General features: G+C 38.6%; 1 protein-coding gene and 1 pseudogene across 1 annotated transcript; one reads left to right on the top strand and one right to left on the bottom strand.

Moving 5' to 3' along the window:
- Positions 1-15,998: 15,998 nt before the first annotated feature.
- Positions 15,999-16,937, top strand: LOC130043649 (olfactory receptor 1052-like). The gene has a single exon (XM_056136085.1). It carries the CDS (start codon positions 15,999-16,001, stop codon positions 16,935-16,937), a length of 939 nt encoding a protein of 312 aa, XP_055992060.1.
- A 4,206-nt stretch (positions 16,938-21,143) lies between these two features.
- Positions 21,144-25,584, bottom strand: LOC130042226 (E3 ubiquitin-protein ligase RMND5A-like; annotated as a pseudogene).
- Positions 25,585-26,156: the final 572 nt, after the last annotated feature.

Here is a 26,156-nt window from a genome sequence, read left to right as displayed (position 1 = left end):
TGCCTTGCACGCAGCCAACATGGCCGACCCGAATTCGATTCCTCCGCCCCTCTCGGAGAGCCCAGCAAGCTACTGAGAGTATCTCGCCCGCACAGCAGAGCCTGGCAAGCTCCCCGTGACGTATTCGATATGCCAAACACAGTAACAACAAAGTCTCCAATGGAGACGTTACTGGGCCCGCTCGAGCAAATCGATGATCAAAGGGAGGGCCTTTACTTACTTACTTTTATAAGGTAAAGGTAAAGGTAAAGGTAAAGGCCCTCCCGTTGATCGTCGATTTGCTCGAGCGGGCCCAGTAACGTCTCCATTGGAGACTTTGTTGTTACTGTGTCTGGCATATCGAATACTCTCGGTAGCTTGCCGGGCTCTCCGAGAGGGGCGGAGGAATCCAACTCGGGTCGGCCATGTTGACCGCTTGTAAGGCGAACGCCCTACCGCTGTGCTAAAGGTAATAAGAATCTGCCTGATATTGAAATTTCTCAAAGAAAACGTTCCTGGAAAGAAAGATATAATCAAGAGCTAAGTTAAAGGGACAGAAATTTCTTGTAAGGTTAAAAATATATAAAAAAGATTAGAACTGGATGGAAGGCAGTAGGAGGAGGGAAAGGTAATACAGTTGAAAATGTCCCCTGAGTATAAAAACACCCAGATCATGTAGGATATACCTAGGGCAAGGTGAACTGGGGAGTTAGCAGAGGGATGGCGTGATCTACCTAACAGGCTTACTTTCATTGCTGTATTAATAACTATACATTAAAATTGCTAAACTAAAAGCTGAACTCCATGCTAGTGTTCACATTCTGTTAGAGTTTCCATAGAGGAACTCATATAAATGTAAGTTAAAATTGTATTTCGGTGTTAGACATGATAGGAAGAAAGGGAAATGAGTTGTTAAAGATGAATCCAAGATTTTTATTTTTGTTCTTGTTTTACGGACACACCAGAAGTATTCAGGGCTTACTTCTGGTTTTGCACTCATGAATTACACCAGGTGGTGCTCAGGGGACAATTTGGGATGCCAGGGATCGAACTCAGGTTGGCCATGTGCAAGGCAAGTTCTCTGGCCCCTAAATCCAAGATATGCTTATTCCATATTTTCACAAGGTAGGTTGAACAGGAAAGCTCTCTCTTTCTCTCTCTCTCTCTCTCTCTCTCTCTCTCTCTCTCTCTCTCTCTCTCTCTCCCTCCCTCTCCCTCTCCCTCTCCCTCTCTCTATGTCTCTCCCTCCAAGTTTTTAATTCCTTTGGAAGCCACTTAATTCATTTATGTCATTGTCAGACAGGCAGGGGTCGGTTGACCCGGCAACACTGCAACATTTCCTGAGCCACCCAGGAGACCTAATCCTTAGAGGGTCACTTTTCTCACTGAGAACATCCCCTAAACCCTATAAGATCTATATACCCCTGAAATATGGAGGGGAAAAATAAACTTTAGTTCCCCACATGTTTAATACCAGCCCAATGAACAAATTAGCATAATTCATTTTTTCATTTTAGACATAAAACTACTTAAAAATCATATTTACAGGGCTATAGAAGATCTTGGAGCTAGAAAGGATGTTTAAATTATGATTCACATATCAAAGAAATAAAAATAATAGAAAAATATGATAACGTATTTCAAGAGAGAAGCACATTATAGCCAAACCTTCTATTTTCTGTCTATGAATTTGCTATTTTAAATGCTATATAAAAATGGAAATGTGGTATTTGTGTTTTAATGACTGATTTATTTTACTTAGTGTAAATTCTGTAGTTTAATTCATGCTATTACATGTCAGGATTTCCTCTCTTTTTGTAAAAAAATGATTAATAATCCACTGAGTAAAAGCACTACAATTTTTTTTAAATTAAAAAGAAATTAAGAATTTGGATGACAGTTAGCCATACTCAGGGCTTCGGGGCTTACTCCTGTTTCTGCACTCAGTGAGCACTTTGAGATGGAGTTAGGGGGTCATGTGGATGTCAGGATAGGACCTGAGTCCACAGTGTGCATGGCAAAGTCCCTACCTGCAAATATCCTATCATTTCGATCACACCAGATTTTCCTCAATTACTCTATGAGTTTTGATATTTGGATAAATTTGATGTCTAGGCTATTTTAAGCAATGCTTCAAAATTCTTGGACATGCATGCCTTGTTTCATTTTTTACATACAAAATTTGGTTTCATTGTGTAGACAGTTTAGCAAGAAATGATTTTTTCAGTAATAGCAACACATTGAAAAAGAAGATTTTTACATAATGTTTACACCTCACATTTTTTATTTAATTGTTATTGGTGAAATACCATGAGGTACAGTTGTAGACTTACAAATTTTTGTGCTTGTGTCTCAATTATACAATGATCAAATACCCATTCTTCCACCAGTGCCCATTTCCTACCACCACGGATCCCAGTATCCCCCCCACCCCCCCATCCCCCCATCCCACCCTTGCCTCTGTGGCAGGGCATTCCCTTTTGTTCTCTCTCTCTAATTGGGTTTTGTGGTTTGCAAAAGAGGCAATGGGTGACAATCATGTTTGGTCTATAGTCTACTTTCAGCAAGCTTCTCCCATCCTGGGAGGATCCTCCCAACACCCTTTATTTGGTGCTCCCTTCTCTATCTGAGCTCCCTTTTCCCCTAGCATGTGTGGCTAGCATCCAAGCCATGGAGCAAAACTCCTGTACACCTCACATTTTTGCAAAAAGTTTTAGCATAAAATCTGCGATGATTATGCATATCACTCTGGTGGGACAAGGAGTGTGGGGAAGTTTTTTTTTTTAATTTTTATTGGTAAAACACCATGAGGTTCATTGTAGACTTACAAATTTTTGTGCTTGGGTTTCAATTATACAATGTATACAATGTTTGAGTGCCCATCCCTCCACCAGTGCCCATTTTCCACCACCACTGATACCAGTATCCCTCCCCCTCTCCCCCACATCCCACCCTGCGTCTGTGGCAGGGCATTCCCTTTTGTTCTCTCTCTTCTTTTGGATGCTGTGATTTGCAAAAGAGGCATTGAGTGGAAAATCATGTTCGGTCTATAGTCTACTTTCAGCATGCATCTCCCATCCTGGGAGGATCCTCCCAACACGCTTTATTTGGTGCTTCCTTCTCTATCTGAGCTGCTTTTTCCCCTGGCACGTGCGGCTGGCCTCCAAGCTATGGAGTAAGCCTCCTGGTATTTATTTCAGCTATTCTTGGGTACTAGTCTCTTATTTTGTTATTTTATGTTCCCCAGATGAATGCAATCTTTTTATGTCTGTCTCTCTCTTTCTGATTCATTTTGTGTAGCATGACACTTTCCATGTAGTACCACTTGTATGTAAATTTCGTGACTTTATCTTTTCTAACATCTTCATCTTTTTACTATGGCTACATAGTAATCCGTTGTGTAGATGTATCAAAGCTTCTTTAACCAGTCATCTGTTCGCAGGCACTCAGATTCTGGCTATTATAAACAGTGCTGCAATGAACAAACATGGGCATATGTGCATCCTGGAGATGCAAATCAAAACAACAATGAGATATCATCTCACACCACAGAGACTGGAACACATCCAAGAGAACAAAAGCAACTGGTGTTGGCATGTATGTGGCAAGAAAGGGACCCTCCTCCACTGCAGGTGGGAATGCCAACTGATTCAGCCCTTTTGGGAAACAGTATGGACGATTCTCAGAAAATCAGAAATTGATCTCCCATTTGATCCAGCAATACCACTCCTGGTAATATATCCCAGAGAGACAAAAAAGTACAGTTGAAGTGACATCTGTATTTTTTGTTCATTGCAGCACTGTTTACAATAGCCAGAATCTGGAGAAAACCTGAGTGCCTGTGAACAGATGACTGGTTAAAGAAACTTTGGTACATCTACACAATGGGGAGAAGTTATTTAATGAGTATAAAGTTATAGTTGTGCCAGATGAAGAGCTTCTAGATATCTATAGTAAATGGTGCTTCCCAGGTAAGCAATACTGTATTGACCACTTAAACAGTTACAAGGGTAACTTTCATGCCAAGTGATTCAACAAAAATATCCAAAAAATGCAAAGAAAATTAGATGTAGTACATATGACATGATGGTGGTTGTGGTAGCTATATAGATATATGCATGTATTCAAAGTTATTAAATTTAATGTATAAATTTTGTAGAGCTTCTAGTATATCATGTGTATCTAAATAAAACTTTATGAGAGGCTCTGATGGAATTTTGCTTTTCCCAAAAATGTGTAAAATTATACATAGGTAAAAAGGAAATTTAGAGCAGTAAAGAGATATTCAGTGATCTAAGATTGAAGAAAGTCAGTTGTTGACAGTAAAAGGTTAACTTATTTTTATGTTATATCATGAACATAATTAGAGTCATATGAAGTATAATATTGATCACAGTGGAATTTGCTATCAAAGATATAACAAAAAGTCAACTACAGTATTTTTATTTATTATTTATTTATTTTTAAATTTATTTATTGAATCACTGTGGGAAAAGTTACAAAGCTTTCAGGTTTAAGTCTCGGTCATGCAAATATCAAACACATTTCCCTTTACCAATACTTATTTTTCACCACGAAGAACCCCAATAACCCCCCCCCAACCCTCCCAATACATATGAGGCAGATGAATTCTAGTTAACACTCTATCTACTTTGACTAGATTCATTGTTTTGACAAAAGATGCACCATTATTATTTAGAGTTTACACCCACAAATCAAACATGCTGAAAAGGCATTGTGAAATAATTTGTTTTCTACAGCTAGTCACAAGAATCAAAAGATGTCGCGCAGCCGCTATTCTGGATTTCTGGTATTTTACTTATTAACCCTGTAGGTATTTCTGCTGAGAGTCAGATAGTTATGAGATTGGTTTCTGTGCTCTGTAGCCAAGGCCGTGCTGGAGAGCCGCTCTTAGGTGGCAACTTGTGACCTCTGTAGGGCGTGAAGGACGAGCCGGGAACAACCCCCTTCCCATGAGGTTTCAGTCGCCCCATCATGACCGGCTGATACCTGGCTTTCCACAAAGCTCCCAAGTGGCTACCATCTTTCTTTCCAGAGGGAAAATGGTGGAAGGGACCAATGCCCTTTCCCCTCTGGGAAGGCATGGTGGCGTGGATTAAGGCATAGTCCATTCACTTTTCTGCTGCAAGCTGCTGGGCTCTGCATTAAGTCCTTGAGCTTCTGGAGCCATGGCCGTGCTGGAGAGCGCTCATGGGGGGCAACTCGTGACCTTGGTAGGGGGTGAAGGACGTGCCAGGAATGCCCCCCTTCCCATGAGGTTTCAGTCGCCCCATCACGACCGGTTCATACCTGGCTTTCCACAAAGCTCCCAAGCGGCTGCCATCTTTCTTTCCAGAGACAGTATTTTTAAATGGTATTCATAATATATACTTATAATTAATTTATATAATTTCCACCAACTGTAACGTTTGGGGGAGCCATGTCCATTTTGGTTGAGCTGAAGGGCCAAGCTAGGGATTGAATACTAAACATTAGGACATGGGTCTATCATTTAGATCTATCTCATTGACCCCCTACTAATAGGCATTAACATCTTTGGAAAACAAAATATTCATGGATTATTTTATGAGTTTTATACTATAAATATATCATGAACGATCGGTTTGAGGCTCTTCATGTTCCCAGAGCAAACAGATGCCATTGGGCTACACTAGCACGCGACAGGGACAAATGGAGACATTACTGGCTCCCACTCGAGCAAATCGACGACTAACAGGAAGTTAAGTGATAAGTGATTAAGTGAAATATAAATATATAAAGTTTAAAATTATTTTTGACAATCATATGAGAAAAGATAGAAGAAAATATGAATAGAACATATAAAACAAATTACTTAAGAACAAAAACAATTTTTCCAAAAATAAGTGAAAAGACTAATAAAACTAATCAGAAAATGTGGGAAAAGTCAAACCTCTAATAGCATGAATTGCAAGAGACTATAATTACAGATCCTGTAACTTTATAAAAGGTCCTAAGAAGAGATTTTAGATAAAAGGAGTAGTTCCTAAAAAAAATATGAGGCATAATATATATAAACAATAAAATTACCTATGTAATTCTAAGTGTTAAAAAGATTAGTTAAGAATGAATTAGCACTTTTTAAAATGGAAATTTATTGTTAATCACTGTCACTGTCCTCCTGTTGTTCATTGATTTGCTTGAGCGGGCCCAGTAACGTCTCCATCGTGAGAATTGTTGTTACTGTGTTTGGCATATCGAGTACATCACAGGGAGCTTGCCAGGCTTTGCTGTGCGGATGAGATACTCTCAGTAGTTTGCCTTGCTCTCCGAGAGGGGCGGAGGAATCGAACTCGGGTCAGCCATGTTAGCTGAGTGCAAGGCAGATGCCCTACCAGCTGTGCTATCGCTCCAGCCCGCTTATTGTTAATATATTATGCTAATATAGTTATATTAAAGTTAGAGTAATAAATTATAACTTGAGCATCTTGAAAGTGTGTGTAGGTTATGGCTAGGGATGTGGCTTAAGTAGTTCACCTCTTATTATATATGTGAGACCCTGGGCTTGATCCCTCTGGGGCCGAGATCTCCAAGCCTACTCGGATTGAGGCCGAGCATCCTCCACCCAGATCCTCCAAATTCCAGTAGGCGGGGGTCACACCCACCAAATGCCCCCCCCTCCCCCGGCGCCGTGTAATCCCATCAACGGCCAAGACTCAGAGACTATAAAAACCAGCTCCCTGAACCGCACGCCCGCATTTGCGGCCGCACGACATCTTATTATGACATCTTATTTTCTCATTCCTACTTTGGAAAAACTGGCAGGCTACCAAATGTAGCCTGCTCACACGGCAGAGTCTGGCAAACTCCCCGTGACGTACCCAATATGCCAAATACCAGTAACAATGATGGGTCTCATTCTCCTAAAGAGCCTTGAATATAATCTTAGGGCTAGGATGAAGGAGACGTTACTGGGGCCTGCTCGAGGCAATCGACGAATAACAGGATGGTCGTGATTCGTGATTCGAGTTTGATCCCTAGAAATGCAGTAGTACTCCAAAGCCTTAGTACAGTAATGAGAAAAAGTTAATAAATTACTTAAATAAATCCAAAATTCTGGATGTTAGGGAGAAAAACATATAAACCAGATTGATTTTCAAATGCCAGTCTTAGAGAGAAAAGTCACAGAGTCAGAGAAATTATTTTCCCTTTATCGATAGATACATGCATATAAGATATATCTATACATAAAACCACACAAAACTGTACAACAAAAGTAAAGCCAAGACAGACAAAATGATAAACAGAAAGATCTTGAATTGGCACATCACATATTAAAATAACAAAATGTTTCAAATCAAATATGAAAAATAAAATGTTTATCAATTTCATTAATAAACTGGAAGACTAAAATTAAATCTCCATGAAGGTATCATTCAACTCTGTCCAGAAAGTCTATCTTGAAACATTAAAAATACTGAAACGCCCGTGTAAAGTTGCAACGCATTTCTAAATTTGTATAGTACAGACTAAAATGTGTTTTATTTGTGTATTATTTTGTTTTGTTCTGTTTTGTTTTGTTCATTTAGGCCAGGCTCAACTGTGCCCATAATTTTACTCCTGGCTCTGTCCTTAGGAATCACTCTTGACAGGCTCAGGGATCAAACCCTGGTAGCCACATGTGAGACAAGTACCTAATCTGATGTACTTGTTCTTTAGCCCCATAAATGTCTCTTTAGCCTCATAAATGATCACCAACCTTGGACTACCATAACCTATGAAAGCTTCATTTACAAAATTCAAAGTCTCTGCAATGTATTATATATAAATTATAGGATCCATGTGGGGAAAATATGTATAATCTATCCTTGATTACCCACAGCGGGTAGGGCGTTTGCCTTGCATGCCGCCTACACGGCTGACCCAAGTTTGATTACTCCAACCCTCTTGGATAGCCCAGCAAGGTACCGAGAGTATCTCACCCACACTGCAAAGTCTGACAAGCTACCCGTGACATATTCAGTATGCCAAACACAGTAACAACAAAGTATCACAATGGAGACATTACTGGGCCCGATAGAGAAAATTGATGAACAATGGGAGGACAGTGACAGTGACAGTGATTCTTGAGAGGACGGTGAGTGAAATCAGTCATCAGAAATGCCTCTGAATAATTCAAATGCTGGACTGAATAGAAAAAAGACTTCAAACTCAACTTTATATGTAAGATTATCACACAACTAAAATCAATATATAAATAAAGAAAATCGTGGCGACAATTGCTCATAGGATAATTGGTCGATTAAAACTAAATGTTTAACATAAATTTCTGAGTAACATATCATATGCATTTTTGCAATTTAGTTAATGAAAATATTTTATAGTTAAGTTTGGATATTATTGCTATTAACAAAATTTTGTTGAATAAAAGTAAATTATTTGCCTCCCCCAGATGGAACCCTGGTGACCAGAAGCCTCTACAAGCATAGCTCAAGTATGCGGGAACTAGGACTTTTCCTCCAAACCGCCGGGACCACCCCGGCTCCCAAGAAACCTCTGATTCCAGAAGTCACGCCCACGGCCCGCCCCCCCAGCGCCATCTTTATAGCATACAGCTGCAGAGAAGGGCCACATGGAGGACTGGTTCCACAGCTCCTGGAGAAGACACCAGGTTCCAAAAAGAGCTGAGATCACCGGGAAGTCCCAGATGGGGTAGGTGCCGCATCCCGCCTCCCCCAGATGGAACCCCGGTGACCAGAAGCCTCTACAAGCATAGCTCGAGTATGCGGGAACTAGGACTTTTCCTCCAAACCGCACGGCCGCTTACGTGGCCGCGTGACATCTCTGTATATACAAAGTGATCAATGGCAAGTAAATCACCCAACGTTTCTCCCTGAAAATCAGAGTTAAGTTTGGAGCACAGCCACAGCCCCAGAAGCACAAGGGCTTAATGCAGAACCCAGCAGCTTGGAGCAGAAAAGTGAATGGACTATGCGTTAATCCAGGCCATCATGTCTGCCCTGATGGGAAAGGGTGTTGCCCCATTCGCCCTCTCCTCTCTGGAAAGAAAGATGGCGGCCGCATGGGAGCCTTGTGGAGAGCAGGTATGAGCCAGGTGCTGGGGGCGACTAAAACCTCATGGGAAGGGGGGTGTTCTGGTTCGTGCTTCACACCCTACCGAGGTCACCAGTTGCCCCCCACAAGCGGCTCTCCAGCACAGCCACGACTCCAGAGCACAGAGCACAGAAACCAATCTCTTAATTATCTGACTTTCAGTAGAAATACTTCCAGGGTTAATAAGTAAAATAGCGGAAATCCAAAACCAACATTTAATTCTTGAACCCAGCTGTAGAAAGCGAATCACTTCACAATGCTTTTTCAGCATGTCTGATTTCGGGGGGGGTGGGTAAACTCTAAATAATAGTGGTGCATCTTTTATTGAAACAATGAATCTAATCAAAGCAGATAGAGTGTTAACTAGAATTCATCTGCCTCGCAGGCACTGGGAGGGGTATGGGGTGGGGTTTTATTGGGGTTCTTTGGGGTAAAAAATAAATATTGGTAAAGGGAAATGTGTTTGATATTTGCATGACTGAGACCTAAACCTGAAAGCTTTGTAACTTTTCCCACAGTGATCCAATAAATAAATTATTTAAAAAAAGTAAATTATTAAAAATAAATAGATGGATATTCTGTAATTGAAAAAGTTCAACAGTTGGAAATGATTGGACACACATACAGAATGATGGCAGAATAAAGCAGTGAATTAAGGGCCAAAGGGAATAGTATAGCAGTTGGGTTTTTGCCTTGCATGTAACAAACAGACTTCAGTCCCAGATCCCACCTGAACCTACCAGAAATGATCCCATAGCCCAGAGCCAGAAGTAGGCCCTGAACATCACTGTTGTGGCTCAAAATTCAAGTTAAAAACAAACATACAGACAAACTAACAAAAACAATGAATTTAAAAAATGGGTGGAGGTTGGAAGCCTGCTTTATGACTTGGGGTAGAAGGCAGCTGGAATAGAGAAGGGATCACTAAATCAATGATGGTTGGAGGGATCTTTCGGTACGGGAGATGTGTGATGAAAGTAGATAAAGGACCAAACATGATGGCTTCTCAGTATTTGTATTGTAAATCATAATGCCCATAAGTAGAGAGAAAGTAAGAGGAAAGTTGTCTGCCATAGAAGCACAGGAAGAGTGGGATGGGGTGGGTACTGGGCACATTAGTGGTGGAAAATGTGCACTGGTGGAGGAATGGGTGTTCGATCATTGTATGACTGAAACTCATACATGAAAGTTTTGTAACTGTGGTTGATAGTGATTCAATTAAAGAAAACACATTTAAAAAATTGATGGGTAGTAATAATTCCAGTGAGAAAGTGAAAAGTCATGAAGACTATTATGAACACCATGAAGATATCATAAGATACCTAGTGGAAGTTCACTGAAAAGAAGAAAAAGAAGAAAGAGCAAGGAAAACAAAACACAACCCCAAATCTCAATGGACAAACTTTCTGTGCTTTGTGAAAAGATTCTAGCCAACATTTCATCAGTTACTGCTGCTTCATGACACACAACATACAGATGTAAATTTTAGGTGTCAATAGGTCTAAATATGAAAGAGCAATTTGAAAATGAGTCAAAATTATATTGCTTTATCCATTATATATATATAAATATTTTATATTAACTGTTTTCTCTGTTAGCAGTAACAATGCCTCAATTTAAAGTTCTAAAAAATTATTTCCATTAAATAATTAATAAAATGCATAAAATATTTTAAAAAATCAGCAAAAGAAATTAAGGAATAATTTTAAGAACTAAAATCTGTTATGTATTGCTAAGGGAAATTAGAAAAGTACAAAATAAATAAATAAATATATATATATATCCTGTTAATAGATTGGAAGTATCCACTAACAGGTGAACTGAATAATTCAACCTAATAGAACTAGATAATGATGTCCATAAAAAGCTTTTATGTAACATTTGTGGTTGAATCGAATACTAGAAACAACCCAACTATCCATCAGCAAATAAATGATATATTAATCAGAAATTTTTAGAAATAAAACTAATAGTTTATGTAACAGTGTGGACTTTTCTGAAAACATTATTCTGAAAAATAATATGCCGGGCCAAAACACATTCCCTGATTATTGCCAATTTTATGAAACTTTGGTATATAGAGATAAAGCTGAGCAATTGAGATAAGAACTAAGAACTTCTTGGAAAGACAACATTAAGGACTTAGAGGGTTAAGAAAATATATTATGGTTTTTGCTATTTTATTTTGACACATTTTGACACATTTGTCAAAATTCTTAAATAAACATTTGAAATAACTTGCATATTTTAATCACAATTATTAAACTTCAAAAAGTTTTATTAGAAAAGGATAGCTATTTTCTAAAATATTGTTTCACTATATTACATAAATTACTTTATGTCAAATATAATCATATCCTCCTTAAAAATAATATGAGTTCCTACTGCTAATAGAACTCATAGTGTTATTTGGGGATCCACTTATTATTAAAATGGAATCACTTTCTTGAAATATGTGTTTTCATATATAACATTGCATATAAACTTCAAGAACTTATATTTAGTGAAAAAAGGAGATTTCTTAGAAAGTTAAATAAGAATTGTACTTACTGATATACCAATGAGGAAAAGTGTGAAATGTTGCTATAATAATCCCTTCTGATTTATTGTAAGCTAAAGGCAAAAAAAATTGCCAAATTTTCTCTTACTTGACTCATACTATACTGGAGGAATTAACATTGAAAAGATGAGAGATCTGGTCCATTTAAAGGAAGTTAAACAATTACTTCCAATTACTTCATATATATATATACATATATTTAATTTAAATTTGGTTTTGTGGTCACATCCATCAAGCCCTCAAGGTTTACTCCGGACTCTGCGATCTTAGATCACTAGATCACTACTGTCTGGGCTTGGACAATCATATATGTGCCAGGGACCAAACCCAGATTGGCGAAATGAAAGGCAAACACCCTTCCTGCTGTTCAATCACTCCAGCCCCGAGAAACAATGACTTCACTTTCTTCGATAACAATCTTTAATATTTGTAACTAAAATAGTAAAATAACAAAAACTGGTTTATATCAGGTCTAGTTCACTGTTTTAAATTCCACTAATATTGGAGTAGATATTGCACAAGCTGGATTTATTTGGGCGTGCGTGCGTGCTTGCGTGCGTGTGTGTGTGTGTGTGTGTGTGTGTGTGTGTGTATGTGTGTGTGTGCAGTTGACTTCAGGAAACATAATCACCTGAAAATCTTCTTTTCCAATTCAGGCACCATTATCAGTTCTTTTGTATTTCATTCAATAATCATATATCTTGGTTCTCTTCAAACTGTCCTCATTTCCTTCATTTTTATGATTGCATTAGGAAACAAATGCCTTAAGGGAGTCATTAAATTCTTGAGAATTTCTTAAATCCCTCAAGGAACAGAGAAGAACTTTTAATATGTTTATTACGTCTTTTTGATTAGAAAACGCACCCCAGGGACTCCATTCCCATTTGAACTAAGGCAAACATATAACTGAATTTTAGTCTTCACCTATCTTCTGACATGACTGGTTTTTTTGGTCCTTTTGCTCTTTCTTTCAATCATGAAGACTATGCATTCGATTCTCACACATTAAAGGATAAGTTTAAATTTCAATCTACTACTTCTAACTTAAATCATTTACCTGAGTTAGATATTTACTATGAACATCAGACAAATTTAACTGCCTTTTACGGTTTGTTTCCTTTCCTGGGCATAGGGGGTTGGTATAGAGAAACCTCGGAAATGGATACTCTTTGCAGTCCCAAAATGAGCTGAGGTGTGCACATTTTTCCTTCCTTTTGGTAAGTTAAATTCATTTATTTTAAGTATTCCTTCTAGGTACATTTGCAAGTCAGTTAAGAATACAATAAATGACTGAACTGCAGATAAAAGGTCTTTTACATCTTAAACTTATACTCACTTCAAATGACAGAGATTAAAGCTACTTGTAATTTGAGATTGAAATTAAGGGCTAAGAGGTGGAGCAAAAATGTTTTGCACTCTCAATGGAGAAATGGAAAGTAAAAGATTTAACTCAACTGAAGATGCTTTTTCAAAAGAACATGTTGTAGTATAATTCCATATTTCCATAGTTTTCCATGTCATTGTGGCCACTCTACTATCATCCGTATTTATTATCAGCCCAGTACTCTTGCAATGCTGTTCTTTTTGTGTGATCACTTGCAAAGAAGGCCGAGAGTCTCCCAAGTGGAAGGATGATGAAACCACCACCAGCATAATTATCTTCTAAAGTTATGGCCCTCCCATTGTTCGTCGATTTGCTCGAGCGGGCCCAGTAACGTCTCCATTGGAGACTTTGTTGTTACTGTGTTTGGCATATTGAATACATCACGGGGAGCTTGCCAGACTCTACCGTGCGGGCGAGATACTCTCGGTACCTTGCCGGGCTCTCCAAGAGTGGCAGAGGAATCGAACTCGGGTTGGCCATGTTGGCTGCGTGCAAGGCAAACGCCCTACCGCTGTGCTAAAGTTATGAACATCCTTAAATACTGGGCTGGAAAGATAATATAGTGAACAGCACACTTGTGTTTCACATGGCTGATGTGGGTTCAATAACCTGTACCTGATATGATTCCCTCTAACACCCCCAGGAATAGTACATAAGTGCAGAGTCAGGATAAGCTCTGAGTACTACCTAATATAGCCAAAAGACAATCACTGTACCACTGTATTACTGTCATCCTGTTCATCAATTTACTCGAAAGGGCACCAGTAACGTTTCCATTTTGTCCCAGCCCTGAGATTTTATCAGCCTCTCCTAACTTACTTTTTCCCCAAAGAAAATAAAATAAAATATTTCTGTATAAAGTTCACTTCAGCAGAATGTACACTAAATTTGAAGTGATAGAGAAGCGCAGAATAGTCCCAGTGCAAGAATGACATGTAAGAGACGGAGAGATAAGGCAAGTGGGTAGGGAACTTGCCTTGCTTGCAACAGCCCTGGGTTTGATCCCTGGCACCTCTCTTGTAACCTAAGCACCTCCAGGAGTGATTCTTGAGTGCACAGCCCCAGAATAAACCCTTCCTCCAGTGGTTTTGGCCCCCAAATAACCATAAAATGGCATGCATATTTATGAAATATTTTGTGTTCTAAGCATATATAGAGAGAAATGTTTGTTCTTTTATAGACATAAATGCACATTTATTCAACTCTTCAACTACAACATAGTAAAAACTAGTGTGTATTGACTAAAAGGAAAAGTTGTAAGCAATGTTATATTCAGCCTAACATATAGGTTTGTTTGTTTTTAATAGGTTTCTTTTGTTCCTCTCAAAAAGTTTATAAGGACTGTTTCCTCACCCTCCTGCATTGCTATTTCCCCTGGTTCTCAATTGAAGTTGGTGTTCACTATGTTTCATGCTACAGCTGACTTCACCCCTACTCCCATCAATGGGCAATCTTCTGAATAGCATGTGACTCTGTAAATTCTGATGACAGTTCTTGAGTTCTTGGATATGAGGATCTCATGCTATATATTCAAATTTTTAGATTAATTTTTTAAATTTTTATTTTATAAGGTAATTTACAATATTTGATTACATTTAATATTCAAGCCCCAATCCCACCACCATTACACCTTCCCACCACCATACTTTGGATGTTTCCATCCCAAGCCCCAATCCCTGCCCCAAAGCACAACTGAAATAATATATTTTGTATTGTTTGCTATGAAAAACTGCTGAAAATGCTACAAAAAGGAATCCGTAGAGGAAACAGTGTGAAGATTGTTCTATTTTGACAGGGAACATTAAGACCTTTATTAGGGTAATACTAACATGTTCTTAAAAATTGAGTGATGTGAACTTTAATATATACATATATATGTATATATGTGTGTGTGTCTGAAAAAATATATAAACATATATATATATTTCCCTCTATGATCAGTTGCCTATTATTTGAAGCCCATCAAATGTGGTGCAGTACTCTTGAAGAATGAGTAGGGAGTGTCCGATGGGGCTGCCGGGGTCCAGGAATAGGTTCACTCATTCTTGAGGCTCTGCCCAAGTGTGTGAGGAGCAACATGAGCATGGTGGCAGTTGGGTTGTGGAGGTTTTCGGCTGCTGGGGTTGGGTCCCTTGGGGTGGAGAGGGCTCTCACCCACCCCCCTCTGGGGCACCCCAAGTGAAACAGCCTGGCGTGGAGTCTGGTGGCAAGCACCTTCAAATTTATTTTTTTTAAATGTGTATGAATTGAATATGAATGAATGGAAGTGAAAAGTCTTAGGCTTAAATGCTATGGTAATGAACAGATAAATAGATCAAATGCCAGCGGCACAAACATAAGGTTCCAAGTTGAATTTGATCCCTAACACTATAAGACCTCCATCACTGCCAGGTGTAGCCCAAAAGAACCCAAGCACTGTTTGGGGTGGTTCTGGTCATCCCTAATACCCCATAATCAAGCAGAAATGTATCATCAACCTGATAATTGAACTGAACCCTTTGAATACTACTTCCAAGACATCCCATATATGAAAATGGTACAGTAAAACTTATTACTATATGTTAATATATTTGACCTGAAAAACCATTAAATGCAAAGAAATGAAAAAGAGAACTTCAGTGAGCCACATGTTACATTTCCAGTGCAATTTATACTACAAAAGCTAGATGTTATTTTAGATTGAAATGCATTTTAGTTGTTTTCCCTCACATTAAGATAAACTCTTAGAATGTTTCCTGAAGCTAAAACCTCAGTATTTTTTTCCACTTATAGTATATTTTAATGGGAGAGAAATAGTGATTGAAGAGACAAGACTTTCTTGTTAAAATGTTCCTGTTTAATAGCTGAGATGATGATCAAGGAAGAGATTTAAATACCTTAATCACTCAACTAATAGGGATGATTACCAGTCGTAATTGTACAGCAGTATTTCATCCATCTCTTTCTTTCCCCTTTTCACTAACAGGTACCGAGGAAAACCACATGGCTAGTGGTAATTTTACACAGGTGACAGAGTTTATTCTTTTGGGCCTCACAGATCGTCCTGAGCTGAGAGTGTTCCTTTTTGTGCTATTCTTGCTGATCTATATCATTTGCTTGGTGGGGAACCTAGGGATGCTTTTCCTCATCCAAATAACCCCCAAGCTCCAAACTCCCATGTATCATTTCCTTAGTTGTCTGTCATTTGTTGATGCCTGCTACTCATCAGTCTTTGCACCCAAAATGCTGCTGAACTTCTTTGCGGAAAGGGAGACAATCTCTTTCTCTGCGTGCATTGTGCAATACTTTTTTTTTGTAGCCCTCCTGACCACAGAAGGCTTCTTGCTGGCTGCAATGGCTTATGACCGCTACATGGCCATTGCCAACCCTTTACTTTATACCGTAGCTATGACTAAAATGGTTTGCGTGGTCTTGGTCGTTGGCTCATGTGTAGGTGGTTGCATCAACTCATTGACACACACAATTGGTTTGCTGAAACTTTCTTTCTGTGGGCCAAATGTCATCAGCCATTTCTTCTGTGACCTCCCTCCGCTGCTGAAGCTCTCCTGCTCTGACACGTCCCTAAATGAACTGTTGCTTTTGATCTTCTCTGGCGTCATTGCCATGATCACTTTCTTGACTGTGATGGTCTCCTATATCTTCATCGTCGCTGCTATCCTGAGGATCCGCTCAGCTGCAGGAAGATACAAAGCCTTTTCCACCTGTGCTTCGCATCTGACAGCTGTGACCTTGTTCTATGGCTCTATAAGCTTTAGTTATATTCAGCCCAGCTCCCAGTATTCCTTGGAACAAGAAAAGGTGGTCTCTGTGTTTTATACCTTGGTGATCCCTATGTTAAATCCACTGATATACAGCCTCAGGAATAATGAAGTAAAGGAGGCTGTGAAAAGAGCTATAGAAATGAAATATTTTCCTTGTTAATTTCCGATATTACATGCCCCTCTACAGTTTATCTAAAATGAGTGTTTTAGATAATGATATTTAAATGCACTCACTAAAGTCTTCACCTGGGAGGAAACTTAGACTTGTGTAATTGAAACTCTTTTGTTTTTTGTTTGTTTGGGGGCCACAGCAGATGGTGCTCAGAGCTTACTCCTGGCCCTCTGCTCAGGGCTCATCTCTTGTCGGCTTGGGGAACTGTAAGGTACTGAGATGGATTGGCTATGTGCAAGGCAGATGCCCAACCCACTGAACTATTGCTCCACTTCTGAAACTTCTATTTTTTTAGTGGTTATAAAAAAAGAGAGAGGCTAGAGCACGTGCTATAGGGTGGATTGCTGCTTATGTAAACTATTATGAGATCAATATGAAGAACTAGCTATCACTGGACCACTCATATATATGGTTAGCAATGAATAGATATATATTTATGCACCTGTATTCAGAAATTAATGTACAGATTGCACTTCTATATTTAGTTAATAAAGAATATATATGTATATGCACCTGGATTCAGAAATAAGCATGCAAATACAGAGATAAGAGCATAAAATTCAAAGATATGGAATACCTCTAACTAGTTCTCTATATTACAGAGTGCAGAAAAAATATAAAATATTCCTGAGCAAAAAAATGTTTTCATGCTTGAATTTTTCATAAAACAGACAGATACATGTTCTTGAAATTACCAACACTACAGATATTCTTAAAAATTGTTATTCATGAAGAGAATTTTGTTTTATATTATCTTTCATTCAAGTTGGCTGATTTTGAGAACTTTCCTACTTCTCCTTTTTGGCGGGGGGGAGGGCAGGAGAAGATCATTCAGCATCTCTTTGGAAATCTACCTTCTTAAAGCAAACAGAATGAGCCAGCCAATTACACAGATGCCTAACCTCTTCCCATTAGATCTTTATTATACATGAAGGCGAATGGGATGGAACATCATAGTTTTATTACTTTCCACATGAAAGGACCCTTGAGATTCTGAGAAAATTTCCTCTTCAGAATTTTACATTGTATTTAAAAAAGAAACTTCGAAGAATATCAGTGAATTCTTATGGTAAGATTCACTTCTAAACTTTAAAATGTAGAATCTAACTCGCATACAGACAAAAAGGAAAAAAAAAACTGTAAGAACTCCAGGCAAGAAATTATGAATAGTCAATTGTTTCTTCTTTGATTAAATTATATATGTATAACTATACATAATTATATAGATACATCACATTTATATCAGACCCCACAAGTACTGCTTTTACTATAGTGATATATTTTTGCTAAAGTGCTCTAGATTGCCCTGTCTGGAAAGAGAAACAGTGTTTCAGAGAATTTCTTTATGTACAAATAAAAAGTATGTGCTACTATTGTTGATTCCAATTTTGTTTAGCAGGCTAGATTAAACTTCTCATTATTTCATTTCGGTGACAGCTACAGTTCTGTAAGTGGATAACTCTACTAAATGGGAAGGTAGCTAAAGGGTGAAAAATAATGTTATTAGATTGAAATATTTTTATAAAATACATTCATATAAGGAAATAAGATATTTTAATTTGAATTCATGCACTCTGTAGTAAAAACTTCACTACAATTTTAAAGAGGTTTTATATAGCATAACTATTAGAAGCAAATTCTTGTTGAAAAAGGATTTAACTCAATTCAAAAATGACTCCATAACTTGAAACTTGCTAAGTATCTGATATTCATAATTATGCAAATTAACTTATGATTCATAACTAACGTGGAAATAGAGTCTGTCACCTGATGTCTTCTTAAAAACAGTAGATAAAGGTATAGAGTAGGATGTGATAGAGATAGAGAAATAGATGTAGAAAGAGAAATCAATACAGATATTATAAAATTGTCAAATAATAGACTTAATATAAATACATATTTTAGGCTTGCCTATAGATCTAAACAAAAAGATCGTAGTCACTCACATGTCATAAAGTTGTTATATTAATGTATTGCCTTTACACTTAGTGGAGCATTAAGGTATTGTATTTTCAGAAAGAGATCTCTATAAAATAATAAACAAAAAAAACCTAAGAAAAATTATTTCCTGGTCTAGGAAACATGCTTAGTGTGTTTGAATTATCTCTTTAAAATATTGATGTTTTTTGGCTAGTGCAGTCTTTAAATTCAGTGAAATTTTATTTTCTTATCAACACAGAATTATAAATTATAATCTAGAATATAAATAAGTAACAATAGTTCACTCTCTGTTACCCTTTCTCCTTAAGTCATGTGTTCATGTGGAGATAGACATTGCCTTAAAATATATTTGTGTAAAACTACCCATAGATTAATCTCTAAACTTTATCAAACCTGAAGATAATATTTTATAACTAAACAATCTGTAGAAGAGAATGCCACTTGCTCTATAATGAAGTTATTACAGCAGAGTGTATGAATTCAAATTAAAATTATATCTTAATATCAACCAGAAAAGTACTGCAATAAACCAAAGGAATATTTTAAATGAATTTTAAAATATTATAAAGAAAGAAAAAAATATTTTAGAGGAATGTGTTACTGTTAATGAAAAGTACTTATTTATGCTTTACAAAATTTCTTATTTAATTGTGACAAATAAATTGTTCAAGGCAATAATAAGATACTCTTATGTCCCCTACTGTTATTAAAATGTCAGCAATTGGGTCCAGAGATATTCCAGTGCATGGGGTACTTGCTTTGCTCACATGGGTCGATCCACTGCACCTGGTATGGTCCCCTAGATATTCCCTGGAATGATCCCTAAATTTAGACCCAGGAGTAAATCCTGAACACAGTACAGTATGGCCCCAAAATTAAAACTGACTACCCTGCCAAATAAAGCAACTGCTTATAGGAAAAAGGAGAGATATGGATGAAATGTGCAAAATTTACTCATCAAATGATACTATCTCTAAGATGATTTCTGAAATTAGTAATGCCAATTCCAGGAGCTTATAACTAGGTATAAGGGCGTTTTGATATTTATAATTCAGTTAGATGAAACAATTATTTTCACTAACATGATGTGATTGCTACTTTATATAAAACATTTATTTTAAAAAGTATACTTAAGAAACTGTTTACTTGCCTTTTTGAAGGACACACAAGAGGGCAAGATATATATCCTAAAATGTATAAAATTTTCTATAATTTTTTTGTATATTAAAAGTTGCACTGGCATTTATTTATTTTGGATTTCAAACGCCCATTTCTTTAATTTAAAAAAAAAATATACACAGGAGCAGCTGTGTCTTACATAGGAATATATACATTAACAGAGCCATTCTTAATAGTTTTTCAAAACCCTAATATATCAGTTTGAAATGTATAAATAAAATCAGGGTGTTTTAAGTTAAAGTAAAATCCCTGAAGCTACTGGATATGATAGTATTGTTTCCAAAATCAAATGAACAGAGAATATGAATATGGTTTGTGTTAAATACGACTTATTGTTAGCTTTATTGCCTATAGTCTATAAGACGCAACTTTATTGTGCCTTTGCAAACAGGATACATTTCTTTAAAAACTGATCCAAATGTTCCATACACATAGCTCTGTATGATAGATTACAGTGCAACACTATTTTTATTACATAATTATAGAAATACTCTAGAACCCAAGAGCACATGGTAAGGTAAGGTAAGGTAAAGGCCCTCCCGTTGATCGTCGATTTGCTCGAGCGGGCCCAGTAACGTCTCCATTGGAGACTTTGTTGTTACTGTGTCTGGCATATCGAACACTCTCGGTAGCTTGCCAGGCTCTCCGAGAGGGGCGGAGGAATCGAACTCGGGTCGGCCACGTTGGCCGCTTGTAAGGCGAACGCCCTACCACTGTGCTATCGCTCCAGCCCAGAGCACATGGTAAGCAAAAGAAATACAATCCTGAGCCATCGAAACAGGATGATTGGGTGAAGTCTTTTAATGTAAGTTCAGAAACACAGAGGAGAAAACAAAATACATGCGCACTGCAGCTGTGAGCAAGACGCGTGAACCGGCTGTTACTTCCGAGAGGCCGTGGGGCAGTGGTGAATTCTCAACGCATGCACACTCATTCACAAGCCCACTCTACCTGCTTCCCTCCCACCCCCATACATTCACTCCCATCCCCCCTTCCCCAAAGAAAATATCAGGCTCTGAGTCCTAGTAAATCCCATGTCTGCCTTGCTGGAGAGTGGTCAAGTGGCTGGACAAGTCAGAGCATGGGGCCTCCCCCGCACCACGAAGCAAAGCCTGTGCTCTGAGCCAAGTCCAGCTGCTTCTGTCTCTTTGGAAGCTCAATACAGTTGGAAACTGTAAAGGGAAAGGTCTTGCGAACAAAACGTTTTCTGTTTTCTCTCCCTGGGTCTCAAAGTTAAAAGTCACAGCAGAAAACTCACTCTAAAACTAATGGGCTGCTTCACCAGCAACTGAAAGAAACGTGAGGTTTTATTTTTGGTATCTGTTCCATTGGTGTTCACTCAGAACAGTTCATGAAGACTTACTTGTAGCTTCTTCTGGTATTACTGTACCACATAAAACTTGCCACCACTGGGGTAGGCTTCTGAAAACACCAAACCGCCTCTGTGATCCTTGCAGACATTCCCGCAAGGCCACAGGATTCTAGTGTCACCAAAGATAAAACACATAAAGTAATGGAAGGTATTTGGTCTGTGTCTTTGCCTGACACATTCTGGTGATGAAGTTACCAAATCATGCTTCCACGCCTTCCCTGAAAATAACCTGAGTCTGCTAACTACAAAGACTGACCAGTGTGACTGTCAGTCTGCTTAGTCAGAGGTTGAGCTGGAAAACTAGAGAGTTAATGTCTACCAGCAGCTGTCTTGTGATGTAATAAGGGGTCTCAGTTTCTGCAGTTATCTACTGTCCCAAAGGCTAAAATCATTGAGGTGCTAGTAACTCACAGCATGAAGAACACTCAACTCAAACTACAGAATAGGTGGGACTAACCAGATTGAAAAAAAAAAAGATTCTCATTCCCCATGTCATACTTGAGTTTTAGTGTCTCTGTATATATCAGCCACTATGGAAAAAACAAAATATTTACTTCATAACTCTTAATTTCAATTCACTGCTCATATACCTACAAAATACTCACGTACTCTATGAATATGAGGTGACTCTTTTCTTCAAAGCCCTTAAAAATCAAGAGGCAACAATACCCGTTCATTGTTGTACTAGAAGTCTCATAATCACCATTAAAACAAAAGCAACAACATTGTGATGATGACACAATGGGGAAAGAAGACTGAAGACAACCTTAGCCACTATACTTCAGCTTGAACAGAAGCACAGATGCACTGGCTACAGCAGTCAATGGATGTGGTAAGAAGGTCTGACTGATTCAGCATAGTCCCAAGGTCTTTGTCCATAACCCAAAAACTTCTTAGGAACTGCTTCCATTAGGAATGCACTCAGAAGTCCTGTTTTCTGTGGATAACCTTAAGGAGACTTCACTTTACTGTGAACTTTGGGAAGTGGAGGAGCGTGGGTCTCAGCGATAATGTGGCAGCTGGTTTCCACTGTTGCTAAGTTCTTCCAGAGGTGAGGGCACAGCATGTGACTATTGCTTGGCATCTTCGGTCTGATCTCTCCAAATCCACCCCTCTTACACATTCTGTCTCCAATGAGCTTAAAGTCCATGCATTTAGTTGAAGGTTACAACACATCATTTTCACGTTAAATGATCAGCTCAATATGAAGTTTAGGCCCTAAACTCTGCCCAGTGGAACTATAAGAGACCTTTCATGGGAAGCTGTCAAATCAAACATGCCATTTCTTTTTTACAGTTTCATTAGCTGCACAGAAAACTATTATCATCAGAACCCCCCAACACTGGGACAGGAAGAAGCAGGAGCCTGTTTCTGTCCTTGAAAGTGGCCCAAGGCAAGTATACGATATGTCTGGTCACCAAAATATTCACCGCCAGCTTCTGTTCAAACCTCGTGTGATACCTGAATGTTGTGTAGGTGTTCTGGGTGGAAAGATGAGAAATTTGGCTTAAGCAAAGGAAAAATGGCGCAAGGCGGCGGGGAAATAGATGGCATTCTGAGTTTTAACTCAAAGGGGGGAAAATAAATAAAATAAATGATTATACCATTTTTCCAACCTCAGAGAGGACTACGTGGAATCTCACCCTTCCCTCTGGGCAAATAGCTGTGTTTTGTTCTCTTTCTTCAATTCCTTTAGTGGTCAGAGCAGGAATTCCGACAGTCAAGTAGGAAGCTGGGACAGAAGGTATAGTGTGGCCAAGACTGAACTGGACGAAGTCTGTTCTGCTCCAGGCTGAGTCCTGGCCGGCCTCATGGCATACAGCCTTTTTCTGAAGAATTTTCATTTAATTGTGTATATACAGAACTGGGCTGGAGCAAAAGCACAGCGGTAGGGCATTTGCATTGAACACGGCTAATATGGCCGACCCGAGTTCGATTTCTCCGCCCCTCTCAGAGAGCCTGGCAAGCTACCAAGAGTGTCTCGCCCACACGGCAGAGCCTAGCAAGCTACCCGTGATGTATTCGATATGCCAAACACAGTAACAACAAAAGTCTCCAATGGAGATGTTACTGGGCCCGCTTGAGCAAATCGATGAACAACTGGAGGACAGTGACAGTGACAGATATACATCTGCTTGGCATCTCTTGGACTTTGTTCCATTGGACAATATGGACATTTTAATTTGCTACCATTAAACATTTTATTCAGGGCATCTCTTGATATAATATGACCACAGACCAATTTCATGGGAGGATTGTTATCTGTTGTTTGTTGATGAAGAATAGGACAGGCAAATAAAGAGTGATACCAACACCTTTTACCAAGATCTACTTCAATCGGCAGTTCATCTTTCTGGTTCCAGACTCCAGTGCACTGCCTCTGCTCAATCACAGCTTTGATGTTAATTAAAGCTGGCAGCGCCACACAACCTGCTGAGAAACTGACGCTGAGGGGGGACTCCACGGAGAGGCCCTGAAGAGTGCATGCATCCTGGGTGAAGATGTCAGAGATGTCAGCCCACTGGTTAGCATCGAGCAGGTGAACATACGGCGAGTTCTTGATTCCTTGTCTGAGGTAGACAAGACTTCCCATCAAAACCTGGATGTCTTTCTGATGATTTAGGGCAAATGGCTGAAAATTTTTAGTGTACTGTAATGCCTCTTGCTGATTCATAGTACCACCCATTAACAAGCTAATGAAATAAAGTCTGTGCAGCTTAGATTCCAAGGAACTGTTTTGGGCTATGAGCATTTCTCGGTTTGACACCACCCACTCTAGAGCAGGTCTCAGAACTCTGACTTTCAATTCTTCTAATATTTGATTTAACTCCACAAATGGTTCTTTCTGACTTGGATCTACAGAAAAGCCAGATTTCCTGGCAGAGCTCCTCGGCCACATCCAGCATTCCTTGGCGAAAGAAGTGTTCCACCACACCTCGTTGAGAAGTCTCTAGCTGTCTTCCTGCCAGTAGCCATCTATTCCCACACTGCTAATGTCAGAGTCAAAATTCTTATCGATGGCTTTTCCAACCCGTGAAACACTGCTGTGGATGTCTTTGTGGTCTGAGGCCAATTTCTGAACGGTATCCTTTATTCTTTTACAGCACTGTGTCAAAACTAGTGAAAGTTCCCTGATAACTCCGCATCTTGGCTGTGGCTCTGCAGGATCTCATGCTTGAGGCCGCCCGTGTAGTCGATGAGTTCCTCCAGGCTGCACTCGCATAGCTGGCATCGGTATCTATTTATACGTGCTGGATAAGAATAGAATTTTCAGCAACAAAGCTGGTGGCAATGATTATATTACTTTCACTTGCTGTACAATCTATTGAGTCACTGTTCAATCCACATAGGTATTCTATATCTCACTTCTAAAACTGCTCTTTCAATAAATTATCTTCAACTTTCCCAATCAACATTTTGATCTAATCTCACTATTTTCTTTGTACTGCATCTCTCATTCTATCATTTCATGATTCATTCTAATAAAAATAGAAAACCTAATAAAAATATATTGTACAACTTCACAACCCCAGTGAGTGAGTTTGGGAATTTCTGGTCAGAATTATTTCATAAACCATGCGAACAGGATGCATGATTCACTTCTGAAGTCAAGGTGGAGGTCCCTGGAATCTCCAATTTATTTCTGCTTCCTTAGAATCCCTGGTCTAAACTACATCTATGTAAATAGATCAGAAAGATTTTGTGCTGTTGGGATATCCAGGAAAATAGAATCCAGATTGTGTTGAAATATAGAAAATTGAGATCCAGAAAGTTGCTTGGTTGTGTCGTGAAACTCTATTATCAGATTAATTAGGTCCAGAAAACAATTTACATTCTCCACCTGACTTTCTTTGAATGTGATCCAGGCAGAAGGCTTCCCTGAAAATTTGTTTTTATAGGGAAAAGCCATCTCCATGTACCCTGTCCACTTTTTTCTCTCAAGCTCTTATGAACACGATATACATACATTTCATTGCTCTCTCCATTTGAGGCATCATAATTTACAATATTGATAGTTTTAGGATTTCGCACACACAACTTTCTAACCTCACAAGCCCCAGCAATGTATCCCTCCCTCATCCTCTGCACCATCTTGACCCACATCATGGTAAGCTCATTTCCATAGGTCAGTTCTTTGGTCATGTGTTATTTCCTTACTATTTTTCTTTAAATCACACATATGAGATTGGTATTTCTGTATCTGTTCCTTCCTGTCTAACAAAAAACAGCATGGTACTATCTAGATTATTGATAATTCTCCTGTCACCCCTTCTGCATCATAGAATGGCATTCTTTAGATCCCTATAAACATACGGGACTATCCACTGCGAGTCCTTTGCTCTGATGACTCCCTGCATGAAACACTTTTCTGACCTAATCTTATTGAAAAATGTCTTCCCTCTTTTAAATCTCTGCTAAGGTACCAACTTTGTAGTAGACCTCATTTTGAGCATGCTATTTCCATATTTCGGGCATACCAACTCAATTCCAGACCACTTTATTCCCCATGTCAATATACAATTTATTTTTATACTTCTTTTAAACTTTCTAACATGTTACTCTTGCAAAGGATTTGAATCTTTATTTGCATCTAGAATCATGTTAATTGATTTTGTGCATATCACTATCTTTTCAAAATTGACTCAATAATGTCAAAATGTCATGCATTTTCTCTTCAACTCAAAATTGCACAGGAAATAGTTAAAAGATACAAA

The sequence above is a fragment of the Sorex fumeus genome, unplaced genomic scaffold (assembly GCF_029834395.1).
Source record: "Sorex fumeus unplaced genomic scaffold, SorFum_2.1 ptg000007l, whole genome shotgun sequence".
In the NCBI taxonomy this organism is placed as follows: domain Eukaryota; kingdom Metazoa; phylum Chordata; class Mammalia; order Eulipotyphla; family Soricidae; genus Sorex; species Sorex fumeus.
Note: the sequence above shows the minus strand (reverse complement) of the source record. Positions and strands in the feature narration are given on the sequence as shown.